At 40.4% G+C, this 17471-nt stretch overlaps 2 protein-coding genes across 2 annotated transcripts; both read right to left on the bottom strand.

Moving 5' to 3' along the window:
• Positions 1-114: 114 nt before the first annotated feature.
• olig1 (oligodendrocyte transcription factor 1) lies at positions 115-4632 on the bottom strand. Its single transcript, XM_057336234.1, has 2 exons — positions 4391-4632; positions 115-4240 (listed from the first exon to the last, which is right to left on the bottom strand). Exon 2 carries the CDS (start codon positions 4237-4239, stop codon positions 3535-3537), a length of 705 nt encoding a protein of 234 aa, XP_057192217.1. The 5' UTR covers position 4240; positions 4391-4632; the 3' UTR covers positions 115-3534.
• A 10088-nt stretch (positions 4633-14720) lies between these two features.
• Positions 14721-16892, bottom strand: olig2 (oligodendrocyte lineage transcription factor 2). The gene is made up of 2 exons (XM_057336272.1): positions 16766-16892; positions 14721-16349 (listed from the first exon to the last, which is right to left on the bottom strand). The coding sequence occupies exon 2, from the start codon at positions 16310-16312 to the stop codon at positions 15503-15505; it is 810 nt and encodes a 269-aa protein (XP_057192255.1). The 5' UTR covers positions 16313-16349; positions 16766-16892; the 3' UTR covers positions 14721-15502.
• Positions 16893-17471: the final 579 nt, after the last annotated feature.

Raw genomic sequence — 17471 nt, 5'->3', positions numbered from 1 at the left:
CATTTACAAGCAACATATCAAAACAAAGTGGCATTTGATTTAAATAAAGTAAAAAGCACAGTTTCCAATGTATTTCTCAATAAGGATGAAACAATTGATAAACAAAAGATGGACAAAAGCAAATTATAAAACAAACGAGAAACAATCATAAATGGAGACCAAAGGAATTTAGACAATTCCTGATTGAAAATTAATGAGATGAACTACACTGTGTGAACTTGACAAGAAACTGGCTTTTTAAATACTGTACATTAAAAACAATTTATACTGAGTTAAAAATGCAGAAAGTCGCGTTTGAATTTGCCACTTGATTTGATATTCTGTGAAATCTAATTGATTTTAAAGTGTTGCTTATGATTAATTTTGCGTCTACTGCATATAATATCATATTTCTTTTTTTAGCAGGTATAGGACATTTTAATTGAAAACAAAATGAGAGAAATAAATCCACTGGTTGGTAAGGTTTAAGATTACAGATCTCTGTCAAGACATTGAACTCTCATTTCTGTCTTTGTGAGTGTTTAACTGCCTGGGTTTTGGTCTGTTCCCATGCCACGCCATTCTGAAGCACTCACAATCTTCAGGGGCATAGGGGCAATGAGACACTGTTATGGAGGCCAATAAAACTGTGTGTGTGACAGAGAGAGGGTGTGAGAGGCTCAGGGGGTTAATGGCACAGGTCATTACCGGCCCAGTAAAGTGTGCGTACTGGGCTGAACCAGGCTACAGAACAGTAGGCAGGAATTTGGGGTGGAGAGGGAGGGGGATGGATGGATGTGGGGACACATGAGGTTTAATGCTTGGGGAGATAAATAAGATGGGTGGGAGAAAGAGAGGGGACCCCTGTTCCACCCCTCCCTCTAACTCTCTTTCATTCAGATGTTCCAATTTATGGCTCAGCATTTCCTATCATCAAGACTCCCCACGTTGAGATGAACAAATGAGAGAGAGGGAGGGAGGGAGAGAGACAGAGAGGCATAAGATGAGGTAAAAAACTTGAATGTTTCAAGAAAAAGAAGGTGAAAAGTGAAATGGTACTAGAAAGTTGTAAACATGGGAGTGGGGGTCTGTTCTGAAAGATAAATAGATTTTTGCTATTTACATCTAACAAAATTATACATTGCTATAAGGTTGCTAGGGTGTTCTGAATGGTTGCTACGGTGTTTTTATGTAGTTGCAAAAGTGTTTTGTTGGTTGTTGGCAGGTGGTTGCTACAGTGTAGCTGTGCAGTTGTTTAACTGTTCTGACTTGTTATCATGTTTGTTATAATTTGCCATAAATTTGTTATGCCTTAAGTAGACTTTCGTGAATTATTAATTTGCCTTTTTTTGTGTATGTGTGTGGTGTGTTTTGTGTGTGATATATCGATGACACTCTAACCCTTCATAAGTCACAAAGAGGTTGGTGTTTTTTAGCTGGATTGCAGGAATAAAGAACCCAGAGAGGAGAGAGATAAATCCTGGGACGTGTGCAGAGACTTTGAAAGGAGGAGTGGAGATCTTCTCACACTCATCTTTTCACCCATAGCTCAGGATAGATGGCTCTCGATCAGTCTTAAACTTTGCCCTGACTCGGACACACATCTACAGCCGGTATTCTATTGTTATGAAATAAAGCTAATTATAATTATTTAAGACTATACACCAAACCAACAAAAAAATTTATATACCACTTTCACTACATTCGTGAGATCATTTTCATGCATCCACACACACACCACACATGTTTGTCATGATAAGGACTTTCTATTGGCTTTTATTGATATTACAAAATGTCTGCACATTTCCGCCATATTTTTTATTGAAATATTATTTAAAGTTGGTTTCTTTCCAACCTGACAACCTCACGAACACACAAATACCTGTCACAAACATTCTTTTACACTCACGACATATTGTTGATTCGTTTTGCACATAATTCCCCTGCTTAAATAGCGAAAAGATTCAGTTTGCCTGGGAATTCACAGTACAGAGGTCAGTTATTCTCTCTCACATAGTGGCTGGTCTGGCTATATATCAGAGAAGTATAGGACACATTTGCATTTAGTGGAGAACAATAGGACACTCCGCTCTACTCTCTCGTCTTTTGTTTCATTTTGTTGTGGCTGGATTTAGCAGTACTGATGAGCTGAAGATTGAACACAAAGAGAAAGCAGACCCCTACATCCTTCTTACAATACACCCACCATCAGCATCAGAGAGACAGGGAGAAAGTTATCATCTCAGGAGAGAAAGACAGAAGAAGATGGCCTTACGAAAGCACTGAAGTGAGGTAAAATTAGCAAAGTAATCTCCTCAAGTTGTCAGCGGACATAAGGCAGCTATATGTAAATGTAAGAGGTGGCAAGTTAAAGTGTGTGTGCATGTGCTTGTGTGCGTCCTCGTGAAGAGAAGGGTTTTAAGTCGGGGCTTCTTACTTTGATCTCTTCCACTTCTCTGTCCCACCTCACCCCTCCTCTGTACTTCTTTTTCTTTTTTTGCCTCCTTGTAAGAAAATCAAGGCCTATTAACCCTAATCTCACTTAATGGCATCTACCTCTCCTTTTGTCCCGGGCGATGGGCAACAGACTCCTTCCATTCAGCCTCTCGCCCTCTTTCACGTGCCTGGCCGGACTAATCCCCCTTTGCTGCAGGGCCGATTATTCCTCGTATTTTATAATTATTCTTATGATTATAATCTGCATTCTCATTCACGCACAAGATGGAATTGCTTTTCCCCCTTTCACGGTCCCTCCTTTTTGCCCTGAGATTGAAAGAATTGCTTCTTTTTCAACCGCCCCGGCCTTCAGAGGGGTTGATGTCAGAGTTTGGGTGCTGGAAAGGGTGTTGTGCGTAATTTAGGTAAGTGAACTCCTTTGGTGGAAACACATTTTCCGGGCGTTTGAATATGTTGTTCACAGAGAGTGCTGAATGGCACCACGCCGACCCGTGTAAACGTATTTACCTCGACAAGCAGGGGACGAGGGACCGAATTAAAAAGACAGTGAAGTTCGAGAAAGAGTGTGGGCTAATTATTGGGGGCTGCCGGGTTTGATGTGGGGTTTGTTTGGGAAGCTGAATGGGGGCCTGGGGTGAAAGAAAGGCTTCGTCCTTGTACTGCCAAAAAGGGTGCACTATTAATTATTTCAGTCCCTTAGAATGTAACCAAGCATGCATGCGCACACACACCATGATAGAAAAAAAGTAAGTGTGTGTAAGGGAAACCTTTCCTCTTTTTTCGAACAACAAACACATACAAACTGTTTCAGTATTACTACCTTTATTGTAAGCAAGCATACAAAGAACGCAAATACAATATGGAGGACAGTTTGAGATTTAAACAAAAAGCAAGATCTATGTTGCTGAATGATGTAAATGTAGAAAATGCTCAACACCTGTTCTATTTTCTCTAGTTAAATCAAAATAAAAGGTAAAAAGTTAACCGGACACCTCACCTTCCACAGATGCAGATTACTAAAAGAAATATGTCATTGTTGTGGGTACTGTTAGTTGTTCTCTTTTAACATTCTTAGGTCTTTCTCCAAGCAAGTCGAATTCACTTTGGGAAATGTGTGGCAGGGTTAACATGCAACACTCGTGGGGTCCTGCACACCCCACACTGGCACCCCGGACTCTCCGATATGCTGCTTAACCACACCGAGAGCTCTTCCTGGGCCGGAGAGGTGTTCTGCGGCAGAAGAGGGCATTTTGCCACACCCAGTTGCTGCTCTGGCGGGGTGAGCAGAAACTGTCCTGGCCCGGTGAGAAACGGCCACCCCCCTGCCAGCAGCAGACGTGGTACAGTCCCGCCGACGCCCATGCCTATGCTGACCTCGCCCAGTAGACGCCTCATCTCCTGCAAGGAGGAGCCTAGGATCAGGATGTAGTTTCGGGCCAGGACCAGCGTGGAGATCTTGGACAGGCGGCGTCCAGTCGGAGAAGCTCCAGGAGGGAGGTATGGGTGTTGCAGTGCACCCCCTACACTGGTTGGCGAAGACGAATAGGGCACCATCACTTCCCGTAATGAATCCATGGCCACATTGAGGTCCTGCATTCTCTTTCTCTCACGACTGTTGATCTTTCTACGCAGCTCGTGTTGCTCCTCCACACTGAGCTCACGTGGGGGTTTAGAAGCTCTGAGTGGCCCCTGGAGACCCACAGCACTGGAGCCTGGCCCTGTTACCCGTACCATTCTGGGCACAAGTTGATGTGAGGAACGCTCACCCCGCTCTCTACACCTGAACCCAGGCACAGCCTGCATTCTGAAAAATGTGTATAGAGAAAACATAAGCAAGACAGAAACAAAGTAAAATGAGTAGAAAACTTTGCAGAAATCATTAGAATATCTTCAAGATTTATGGCTAAAGTCCAGGTTTTGCATTACTCAGTCTTGCTCAGTCCTTACGACTTACCCTTCAAGGTCTTGATCCACAAACTCCAGATCTTCTTCGTTGAAAAACAATAAAGCAGTTCACTTCTTGAAGTTCATATTTGTCAAGTTTATATTTGTCAGTTCATGAGTTTCTAAGAATCAGTAAGAATCACTTATTAAATGCTCAATTTTATCTCTTGTCCCGTCCAGAGTTCCTGATAGATATCTTTACACTGTGGTTAACTGACATACACTCCCTAACCATATACGAATATGAGAGTAGCACTGCTGTAATGAGCTAATGACTTACTCTTTCACTCTCTCTCTCTTTCCCCGACGCCCCCTCATTTGCCCTCCATGCTAATGATTTCATCATCATTTCCAAAAGATGGACATGGTCCAACGAATGGTTAAATCTTGATCGTAATCACATCCACCGTCTTTCCTGGATAGCCAGATTCTTCTGAGATTGTTCATTAAAAGATGTTTTCATTGCAACTCATCTCAGTGCCATGATAATGTTGCATGCATGGAAAATCTAAGTGGAATTTTCAGCTACATGATAAGGAATCAAATGAAAAATAAACAAGTCAGCCAACAAACAAACATGATTTTTTTATTGTACGGACTCTACTAACATGACAACAGTGCTATGCTTATATTCTTTAGATTGTAAAGTCTTTCAGAGTATACTTGTTTCTTTCCCCCAAATGACTCAATCATTTAGCTCCCTCTAAACGTCAGAGGACGGAAGAGAAATAAACAGAAAGCATGTTGTTCACGTTGAGAGCAGGAGGTGGAGGATAGAATCTCCTATTTGTCTGGCAGGAGGGTAAGAAGGTTGCGGCACCCGGTGTGGTCATGCTGGTGAATGGTATCATGGCATCCATGCGCACATCGACAGGAAAGAGAATTTAAAGAGCAGTCACAACGCCAGACACCTGCAGGAGAACAGAACACAACCTGCCTGTGTGTTACGGTGTGTGGAAGTGTGTGTGCCTCTAGTGAACCAATAAAAGACAGCCTGTGATAGATTAGAGCAGGGATGTTTGTCAGCTGTATATTTGTGAACGTGTGTGTGAAAAGAAACGGCAACAGAAAGGAGGGAGGCCGAGAAGACAGGGCAGAAAGGGACACCTGCTCTGACATAGAGACAGAGAGAGATGAAAAAGAGAGGGAAAGAAAGAACCTGGTGTCCACCCGCAACACTGCCCCCCTCCCGCTATCTGCGTCCTTCCTTCCAGCTTGTGGGGGTTGAATGGGGTGGCGTGGTGCCGGGGGGCTCACATCCGTATCCCCAGCACCCATCGGCTCTGTGGGTTTCATGGCAAGGCTGGAGTGGGTCAGGGACCGGTGGAGTCAGGCGGGGGATGAGGGCTGTCTTTGTGTGGGTCAGAGTGTGTTCCGTCTGGGCCAAGCCGGAGAGCTTGGGCTGGGTCTCTGGAGCTGCACCTGTGGGTTCAATCAGCTCATTCACACTAAGCCTGTTTCCTGTAGTTACCAGTAAAATGCCTGGCTGAGTGGTGTTCACTTGGCACCACAGCGTTTCCCATCTCCATGACAGACAAGCACACACATACTAAGACAATGCAGTGATGCAATCAAGTTGTACAGAAAACTGTCGTTATGGTATAATAAAATGAATGTAACAGAAAAGTTTGTCACTGTTTAAAGAATAGGCCTTAAATTAAAACTGTATTCTGTTTACCACACAAACACGAATGGCTATAATATTCAGTATATATACAGTATATAAGACGTAAATCATGTGTTTTGTAACAATGAAAATTGTAAAAAGCGCTATATAAATAAAGTTGAGTTGAGTTGAGTTTATGGTATGTTAACTTAATAAAAAGAAAACGTCATTATGATGCAGCTCTATAGACTTTTCTTCTGCATAGATTCTGCATTAGAAACTGATTAAAATATTTTTATAAATCTTTAAAAACAAATTATTTTACAATAAATTTGACTTATTAGTATATTGTTTTATTAATATACTTCCCAATTTTTTATTTACTTTTTATATACACAGCGCTTACTAGTACTGTGAATAGAAATGTCAGATTACAAACTTATGAAACTTGTAAAAAGTTACGTTTTATCAATGTACACTGCACAAAGCAAAATTACAATAATTCTATGTATTCTGTATCTTTATTTTTAACTATTACATTTTACTTAGTGCAGGAAATGGCGAGATTCACCGAGGGGCTCTAGTTGGGGACTTTTCTTTATACTTTAAACCACAGAGGCAGAAAATGCCGCTTTATGAAATGTGCATGTTTGGAGGTTATTTCATGGATAAAAGATGAAAATCCGTTACATTTTGAGTTGGAACTTTGTCCCCCTTTGAAATTCAATCCCTGGATTCTGTCCTTCTGCGTTCGTAAAACTGCTCTGCAACAATGCCAAATTGTGGAAAGCACTATATTTGTGTTTTCCAAAAAAAAAAATTATTACTTCAAGTAAATGAAAGTTCTCATTTTTGGCTGAGCTGTCTCTTTAATTTCCTTCTGTCATTAGTCTTTCTGTGATTTATTTTCAGGTTAGCCAAGATCTGCACTGTATATATTTTGTATCAGCAATAAATTCCACACCCCATTTCATATTACAAGGGCTTATGTGATGAGTAGCCTAACAAGTAAAGTATCAGTCTATATTTATGACCCAGTCTATGAAAACCCAGCTAAATAATTTTTTGTGATTTTCTACATAAAATCATCCTACATAATGTAAACAACATTGTGTGAAATTATAACTTTCATATATTTAATATTGATCGAGTAAGACCATGTCAAAGTCTGAACTCATAGTGAAATAATAAAATCAAGTTTTGATCCTTGTCATCTTAAAATTAGATTTTTACAGACTGGGTCGCATTTGCGTACTACCAGAAAAATCCTGACACCTCTCTGACAGAAACGTTTGCTTAATTGCCCGAAAACAATCATACAAACAGCAGGAAAACATTGGGCATAGAGAAGTTGGTCTACCTGTGCAAACTTTGACAGCTTGCACTGTTAACTCTTTTCATGATGTGGAAGGTCAAAACCCAAGCTGATGCAAAAATCCGCAACGATGAAACAGAGACGGTCTGCTTCCATATTCATTACCAGACCATGGATGCCGAGAAACGTCTGCTAAATGCCGAGCGTGATATTTCAACCGCCGGCTGGCCAGCCCTCCGCCAGCTTGTGTCCGTACTGCACGTACGGCGGGGCTGTCTTGCACACCAAAAACCTGCATAAAGAAAAGTTCTAATGAGAAATTAACAGATGTCACAACTTTATTCTCTCTTTTTCTCCCCTGTAGGGAAGCAGGTGTGGAGGGCAAGACTGGAGGGCCTCAAAATCAGACGGTTCACATTTTCCACAAAGTAGCTTCTGAAATTCAGGGAGGTAGGGTGAGTATCTGTTAAAAAAGTTGACATGGGGGAGGTGAGCTGTCTAGAGCGCTGCATACCCCGTTTGACGTGTTGCGTTGGGCTAGCGGCCATGGATATGAGAAGATTACAAGCTGTTAATAGGGCGGAACCAATGAGCTGAAGGCTGGCCATTGTGGCTCCCAGCATGCTCTGGGAAAGGTTGGCCTGGACAGAACTGTTGGCTTCTCAGATGGATGAGGCGAGGCAAAGAATCACCCCATGGGTCTTTTGTCAAGTTGCCCGAAGAACAGTTGACACAACAGACTCAAAGTCATATGCAGTCATTGACGTCCAGTCAGTGTTGGGGATCGCTCCTGAAGCAGTCCTGCTGAGGACACACTGATTATAGCTGTCATAGGCTACTCAGTGCCAGCTGCCGTGTGTGTCACATTTCACTAATAAGAGCACTCACTTTGACACGTCACGTTGAACATATGCATTGCTGATTGCTGTGCCAAGAGACTTTGTGAAGTAGAATTCCATTTCATAGTTTTTAAAGTCTTTGCATTTTGGTCTCTTTACAGGATTTAGGAATAAATGCAAAGACCGTTGAGTGTTGTCAGTTGTGGCACAACATTCGATCCTTTATTTATTTTGACATGAAGATTGTGGGGCCACTTATTTCTTGGACAGCATTTTTTTAAATTGCCACTAACACTGATCCTTGAGCAATAACTGTACTGTCATTTCTTGCTGGCAGCCATGTCATCCTGTAGCCCAAAACTGATTGCTCACTGGAGCTAAGCAGGGTTGAGCCTGCTCAGTACCTGGATGGGAGACCTCCTGGGAAAAAACTAGGTTGCTGCTGAGAACAGCAGGGGGTGCTCACCCTGTGGTCTGTGTGGGTCCTAATGCCCCAGCATAGTGACGGGGATACTATACTGTAAAAAAAGCACCGTCCTTTGGATGAGAAGTTAAACTGAGGTCCTGACTCTCTGTGGTCATTAAAAATCCCAGGATGTCCTTCGAATAAGAGTAGGGGTGTAACCCCGGCATCCTGGCCACATTCGCCCATTCGCCTCTATACATCATGGCCTCCTAATCATCCCCATATATGTACTAATTGGCTTCGTAACTCTGTCTCCTCTCCAACAACATGCTGGTGTGTGGTGGGCGTTCTGGTGCAATATGGCTGCCGTCGCATCATCCAGGTGATGCTGCACATTGGTGGTGGTTGAGGAGATTCCCCCTTCTTTGTAAAGCGCTATATAAATGTAATAAATTATTATTCTTAGTGAAGCGGCGGTTTATATTTAATATTTTTGTTTCTTGTGTTTGTTTTTTTACAGTTTAAAGTTAAGGAGGAGACAGAACACTTGTGGAAAACATGAAGGGGAAAGAAGTCCTACCTTTAAAAAACCTTAAAGTGATAGTTCGCCCAAAAATGCAAATTCTGTCGTCATTTACTTACCCTCTTGTCATTTCAAACCTGTATGAGTTTCTTTCTCCCACAAACCACAAAAGAAAAATGTTGTTAACTGGCCCCCATTGACTTGGATTGGTTTGTGTCCATACTGTACATACAGAAGTGAATGGGTGTTCAGTTGATCGGATCACAAGTAGACAAAAGAGACACATACCTGTTTACACCTCATGTTTTAATCCATCTCTTGTGTCCACTTTAGACCACTTCTGTCATGATTTCTTCAAGGGGAGGGAATGGACATTCGATCGAATGGACTAAATAAGCGCATGCAATGTACATATGAACACAACCAAACCCGGCAAAAAAAACAAACAAACACCCAGATAGCACAGGTACATATGTAGGATGTCTGCTAAAGATCTGGGAAACATCTGCTGTGTAAAAACATCTGCTAAACATCTTAGAAAGAGCTGTGGTACATCCATTCTAAATCATACACATCTTACAGACATCTTCTAGAGGTCTATATGACGTCTGACAGCAGACGTCTCAAGGATGTAGGGCAGAAGAGCAAACAGCATCTGCCAGATATCTTGCAGATGCAAATGCAGACATGAAATAGATGTCTGCCAGATGTACGTATGCTATCAGGGATACCGAGAGCAGCGGTTTTTATTTATGCTCTTACAGCCGCGAGACTGCGATGAACACTGTGAGGGTGTGTTCTGAAATTTTGAGAAAACCTTGTCTTGATACGTATTTCGTCTTAAAACCAACTTTTAGGTGTTCAGTCAGCAAAGTTGAAATCCTAACACGCGTTTAAGAATGTTTACGCATTATGTCCGTATGTGTTGAGTAGGCAGTCTCTTGTGGCTGTTTGAACACATTCAATCACATGGGCGTCTACACCGCAAACGCAATCCGGTCGACCATGTTTTCGACTAGCCTACCTCTGGAAGTGGTCAAAACTGGTCAAGCTCAAAATGTTTCCATTTTCACCTGTATTTAGCGTTGTCCCCTTGTGATCCGATCAACCAAAACGCATCTTAATACCAGGTGTAAACAGCCTCTAATGTGCTGGACAACTTACCATTACAAAACATTGCAAACACTTGACTGATTTGCTTTATAAAGCATTTTGCAGTGACTTTTCCTTCCAGAGAATGTGAAGGCTTATAAGATGTGATAAATGAGCTGAGGGCAGACTGGCTGAGACAACATGAAAAAGAACAAACCAGAGGGACAAAAACACGGAAACACACGACGCCCACTGTCAAGATCATAGGCCAAAGGGTTAAAGAAAGTTACCAAAGGTAAAAGGGTTACAGCAAACCATCTAAATAAACCATAAAGCCATCAGCAATACAAGCATTGAATAGAAGCACAGCTTTTTACATATTTGATCATTTAATAGTGAATAGCACGCATACTGAGTAGATAATTTTGGTTTCCGTTGTTGAATGTTAACCATCACTTCAGTCCGTCCTCTATTCAGGCAGCACAGACCTGATGAAAGATGTATTCTCAGACGCTTGTCAAGGCGGCTGAAAACAAGTGAAGATAAATGAGAGAAAAGAAGAGATGGGCGACCCATGCAAACTGAGAGCAGAAGACTTCTATCAGCCACCCATCCATCAACGGCCATGACACATGCACACACAACACATGCAATCTGTATGCTGCAGTTATAGACAGAGCGTGAAAACATAAGTGGGCCATTTCTCTCACCCTTCATAAAGTTTCTAATATGATTTCATGTTGCAGGAGAAAGGAAACATGCATTCCCAGTGGATCGGGACATATGCCAGAACTGGATCAGATTGCAGGACAAAGTCCTTTAAAGTTTATCAGCAAGGGGGGACGCTGCTCATAAGATCGTTTTCTTGTGAAAGGGTTCAACTGGACAGCAACAAAGCCACAAACAAAGGTCTAGCGACACACAGACCCTCATTGGCCTGCGGAGCTCCCGTGGTGTTCTTTGATGTTAAGTTGTCCAGGCTCTGTCTTCTTTTCATATTGTGTCCACACTCGGCTAGTCATGAATATCCAAGAGTTCTCCCCCTTACAGGATTATCCTCTTTCTTTAACCGCTCAAACATTCCTAATGCGCATCTCTCGCTCTCTGTCCTGCACTCCTTTGACTCGCTTTCTTTCTCTATGTTTCTCTGGTCCATCTGCCTTTAGTCTCTTTCAGTAAACACATTGATCCACTCTGTATGACAGTGCATTGGCTTTAAATCGTAGACTTCTGGTTACACACAGCACCCCAGCTCAACCTAACCACAAACACATACAGAAGAATATATGCACTCTTTCTCTGTCTCTTTGTCTTTTTGATCCTCTATTTCACTCCCTAATGTCGAGCATCATAAGTTGCAGTTAAAAAGGTATTTTGAGATAAACTGAATCAGAATGAACCACACAAAGCATGGCAGACTAGTTCCAATTTAATTTATTTTCCAATTTAACTATTCTGTTTTACTTTCAACAAACAGTTTGTGTTACAACACTTTCTTAGGGAACTCTAAAATAAATAAATATTCAACGAATAAATAAAATTCCCAATTTTTCCTTAGATTGTGTTGCATAAGGATGAACAGATGATGAAGGGTGAGATAAACACTCGTCCCAGGAGACATATGGTCTCATATGGCCACATGTATGGGTTCCTCAATCCATCCGTCTGCTCCGTCTCTAAAATGCACTTCTTGAAATGATTGTGTGATAATGGCTGATGCTTAGTGTAATGATGATAGATCAATGAAACTGAGAGGCAAAAAAGACACATTTCAGAATTCAAGAAGACAGAGTAGATAACTTTATTTAACTCTATATATAGCATTGGTATAATGGTGTATTGACGTTCTATTGTCCCATAATGCTACAAATGCACTTCATTAATTTGTTTATTTGGGCTCTTCTTTTTTTACCCGTTATTTGTGTTTTTACACCACCTTTGATGTATCTCCTCAATCCCCTGAGTCTAATCCTTTGGGCTAACAAGGCCTAGTGTTTGCGTCTGAATGGACCAACATCTGGACTTAATCAGAGGATTTAAGAATGGTCTTAAGATTTTAGTTTAAAACCTCAACAAACTCATAAATATTAAACAATAAACATCACAATCTGTGCAATTGCTACGCATGAGTCTGCTATAGTTTGGCATGGCTAAATATTAGCAGACTTGCAAATGCATCTGTTTCATTTTATAATAAGTTGACAGCAGTAAACATTAAGATATATAGTAAATGCAAATGATCATTATAAACTGATTCTAATGATTCCTGTGTTGAATGTTGAACTGATATGTTAATCAGTGTAAGCAATAATGTCCTGTTAATGCATGTTATTTTAAAGTACCTGTGATTTGCCATATAAGAGCAATCAATGGACTTTATTAGTGCACTTTTGATAAGGGTACATTGGCTTTTCGGTGAGCAGATAAGATGGTTAATTACTGAGTCTTATTAGGATCTGTAAATATGTGTCAGTAAGGCAGTGAGTGAGAGGAGACCCTCGTTAAGATGGGGCTGTGTTCAGTGGCTCTGCGGGGGAGGTGCTGCTCTGATTAATTTGGAAACGTGATAGCGTGTAATTCTCATTACCTTTCGCAGTAATTGCATTTTACGCGGAGCAAATGGGCGAGGCGGCTGAAGATTACTAACAAGCAGATGTTAGTGAAGGAAGACAAGACATCAGCAGGCTGTTTGCTTTCATAGTGTTCAATCTGGGGTCGAAGTCACTTCACTAACTATATAAAGGTTGGTGCAGTGTGCACACACGATTGGAGTCGATTTCTGATCAGAGTTAAAGTCACACTCTTATAAGCTTTATTTATGTTTATTAAAACTGCCTCTAATGTACACCAGAAACACCACAAAATTATCACCTTATTGATTTTATGGCGTTATTTAAACGTTCTTATTTGTTTGTGCCAGGGACTGGTTAAAATGCTTCTGATAAATTGACAAATCATTTCCTTGTCCTATCAGTCATTTTCACTCTCAGTTAATTTTCTCCATATAAAATTCATAAAAGGCCCTCTTTATTTATACAAAACAAACAAATAAACAAGTGGCTAATATGAATATTCAGAAGCCAGCTTCAGTCCATATCGTTCTGGCTCAAAAAATCCCTTGAAAAACATTGCAACAGAAAGAGCAATCTGCCATACAGATGCCGGCGTTTAGTTATGTATTCCACCTAATACTCCTTGTTTTATTCCCTCCATCTCGCAGCTCCTTTTTCTGCATATTTTCTGTAGGCTACTGCGAGAATTCTGATGCGTTTCCTGCATTCTTAATAAACGATGTCCCCTTTCAGGTTTTTTTTCAGAATTTAGCGGATATGATTCATAAAGGTTAATAAGCAAATCTAAGCATCCAAACCTGGATCATTGACAGGTAAGGGTGTTCACAGGTAACACAGTGAGGTTAAGCCGATATTTACAGCCCGATGTCATTTAGATGTCAAAATAAGAATAAGAATAATTGCGATACCTTTATATCTCAAATCCTAAACACTCTTGTTCTCAATAGGCTGACAATTTTTACTTTCGTTTTTTATTTTTTATTTACTTATACGTCATTCAACGTCGCCGGGTTATAATAATGAAAAAACTTTGGCATTTAAAAAATGTACAGTGTTGACGGATATTTAAAGCTGGATGTACACGTTTTTATTGCGTTGGTAAAAGCAATCAATACATCAATTTATCATCCGTCTTTGTCACCTCAATTTTTTAGGTGCCTGGTATGTCCTCAGTTTTAAATGTACAGGTTTCTGCAAAAATTGTTTGTAGTAATGGAGAGCAGGTTAGTGCGTTAAATATGAGGAAAAAATATAGAAGTACGGTAGAAGTACGAACGTCATGATTTGAAGTAACAAGATTCATTACAAAATTAATTTAGAATTTATAGAAATTATCAAGCATTATCAAGCACTCGTCTTAATAATGTTTGAGCATCTTCTGAATTATATTACATCATTTTTTGTTACTAGAGAGAACAAAATTGTTAATTTAAAGATTGTGGACTGTCTATAAACTCAATAACTGAGTTATTGAATCCTCTCCCCGTTTAGACCATCTTTGTTTAATTGTACAAAATATAAACAGTGCTGGTCTGAGCACTCTCGGTTTGTTCGGAACGAGCTACTAAACGATTGTTTTAAAAACCCATCCATTTCACAAAAATATCTCGTTATTTAAACATTTGATCACTTTCTATAGTTGTAAGATACATATTATTTGGTTAATTGTGTCTAATTTATTTTGCTGCATGCGTGTACTTTTTATTTTGTGTACTTTTTATTTTCTAAATAAACATTTTAGGGTTCATGTCATCCGTTGGTAGTCAAAAGGTCAAATAAATCTAAAAGGTAAATTATTAAAAATTGGTTGTCAAAATGATATGTTTAAATCGTGTTTTAGTTAGTTGTTTGTATGAGTCACCCTTTTTTAGTTTTCGCTATTTGTTGTATAGGACTATTTATAGCTTGTGTGTGAGTTTTCTTGTTTGAGAACATTTGGGTAAATTGACCAAACAGAAACAAATAAAAAATGCATAATTTTGAACATTTATTATACAGTTAGAACTCAAACATTCAACGCACATTAATTTGAAAATACCAACAAAATAAGTAAATAAATATCATTTTGCACTTTATTATAAAAAATAAAAGTTTATCATTCTTCGCATCGGCAATAACAGTGACGTTAAGAGTGAAGAGAAACTCAAATAAAGATAACCAGAAGACAAAGAGGAAAAGTGAGGAAGAAATAAAGAGATTAATTCCTGTCAGACAGCGATTGACAAATGGATTCTGACCCTAAACAAACATACAAACAAACAAACAAACTGTGAAAGGTAATATAAAATCTCTCAAACTGTACAAACGCTATCTACATATTTACACAGTACAGTCCTATTATGTGTTTCCAAAGTTATAGGACAATTTCAAATGTATAATCTCATCTAATAGAAATTTCCATTAAACTATATAGCCCTCTTAACTGCAGCAGAAATTGGCCAGATTTACTTTAGACATAATTTGTAAATTCATTGTTTTGTATGTGTATATTTAATTGTTCATTCGTTAATAGCAGTCCCAAGTTTTTGAATTCTAAAAGAGTAGAGTATACCATTTTCACAAAGTTCATACACAGAAATGCACATGTATATAATAAACCCTAATTTTATTCTAACGTGTTAGCAAATTCTATGTTAGTGGCTTTGATCCATTCCTCTTCATATCTGATCTCTCGTGCTTTCCAAAACAAATAGTTGAAACAGTTTTTTATAAAAGGCTATGGGTTTCTTTCCAAAGTTCTTCTTAACTCTCTTCTTGAGTTCGGTAGTTCATTTTGAGTCACTAGTTAGTCGTGGCATGCTGATGGTGCTCATACCGGACACGTGAGGCGGAGGCACCTGGCACATGCTGCAGGGGCACGGGATCCCCGCGCCCCAGTGTTGGAAACCGGTACCAAGTGGCCCAGCTGACGGTGCCTTGAGAAGTCCGTGATGCGACCTTACGGCGGAGAGACCAGGGGCCGAAAGAGTCGCGGCGGTGGAGACTGCTGGTGGAAGCAGAGGATGGTGCACTGGGTGAGAGGTATGCGAGACAGCAGCGGGGTGACCCGGTAACTGAGCAGCTGCTGCGTGCGCAAGGTTTCCACAACTGGACGGGTGGAAACCGGCGTGATGGGCCCCGCTCCCGCTGCCGTAGATCTCGCTCACAAGTCGTTTCATCTCCTCGAGTGAGTTGCTTAGCATGAGGATGTAGTTGCGCGCGAGCAGCAGTGTGGCTATTTTGGAGAGTTTGCGCACGGATGGCCCGTGGGCGTAGGGCATGACCTCCCGTAGACCGTCCATGGCAATGTTGAGGTCGTGCATGCGCTTCCTCTCGCGGCTGTTAATCTTGAGGCGCATGGTCTGAAGTTCGGGTTCCGAGAGAAGTTTGCGGTCCTTTTTGCTCAGCATCTTCAGACTCATTCCATCCTCATCTGCGCTGGAGAGGCTCCGTAGATCTGCACCACGTAACTCCGGAGGAGAGTCGCTCTGCGTGGAGGAGACGGCACCTGAGAAACCCACGGACTTCTTTACTGCGGACAGAAAAAGGTCATCTCCTTCAGGAGAGGAAGGTCTGCTTCGGCTCGTGTCGGAATCCATAATGTTCAGTGAGCTCTCAGCTTAGATATCAATATTCCTATAAAAGAACATGTAAAAAAATAAATTATAACCACATATACATTTACAATGAAAACACATCCAATACAAATATAAAACCAGAAGGTAGCCCGAGTTAAAAGCAATAGAGCAGAACATAAAGAGTAATATGGGGATTTACATAACTCGCCAACTTCAAAGTTTTCAATAAAGTTTCTGATACAATAGCCTACAGATTGTTACTGTTGTTTGCACAGTTCGCCATGGTAGTGCGAAAAAAGCAATACAGGTTTTATTATTTGAATATACCTAAACACTGAACACATCATACATTTGAATGCATGTAGTTTAGGCGTCTTTATAAATGATCCAATATTATATTTAACACCAATACCCATTTTTTCAAGTCATTGTAATACATTTTGATACGTACATTTTCTATAAATTTAAACTTACCGGTAGCAGGTGCAAGGGTGTTCTGGTGCCTGGTTTTGCAGAATTCACTCGATATTCCAGTTCACTCGTGCACTGTCTGTGTTTGGCACACCCGAGAGTGACGAAGGGTGTTTTATAGTAGATCCCTCCCCCGCGCCACCCGGGGGCAAGTCACCGGGACAATGTCAACGCTTTTCCGACAGCCCGTCAAGAACCAATGAGTTCCAGTGGGTGGGGGTCCCAAAACCTGATGTCATTCTGAAAAAAATTGAGGCTTCATTAAATGCATTAGACACACTTCGCATATGGTGCATCCTCGCAGACTTGCACGGGGGTTTAGATTACAGTGAGTCGGTTGAACAAACTGTTCGATCCAGCTTCAACCATAAGTAGCCTAATGCGTGTCGTGTCGAGGATGCAAAAAAGACAAACAGCATTTTATAACAAATCTTATAAAACGTAGGCTGCTAAAACTTTGTAGGCTAATTTCGTTATTATCGTTAAACTACAAAATTTATGATGGTTAACCTATACTGCGTAGCCACAAACTTAATTGTTTCTTTGTTCCTTTTAAATGTTATGTGATTATTGTAAATAATTATGCAATAATTTATTTAAAATCTAACTTTATCATAACTTTGGTGTAATTAATAGGCTAAACACGTAAATTATAATTCTAAATTCCTCAGAATTGTATTTTGTAGCCGTATGATTTATATGAATAAAT

The sequence above is a fragment of the Triplophysa rosa genome, linkage group LG6 (genome assembly GCF_024868665.1).
Source record: "Triplophysa rosa linkage group LG6, Trosa_1v2, whole genome shotgun sequence".
Classification (NCBI taxonomy): Eukaryota; Metazoa; Chordata; class Actinopteri; order Cypriniformes; family Nemacheilidae; genus Triplophysa; species Triplophysa rosa.
The sequence above is the reverse complement of the archived record's forward strand: the minus strand, read 5'-3'. Positions and strand labels throughout refer to the sequence as shown.

Coding starts and splice junctions, on each gene's coding strand:
- olig2 (XM_057336272.1), bottom strand. CDS start 16,312: ATGGATTCCGACACGAGCCGAAGCAGACCTTCCTCTCCTGAAGGAGAT.
- olig1 (XM_057336234.1), bottom strand. CDS start 4,239: ATGCAGGCTGTGCCTGGGTTCAGGTGTAGAGAGCGGGGTGAGCGTTCC.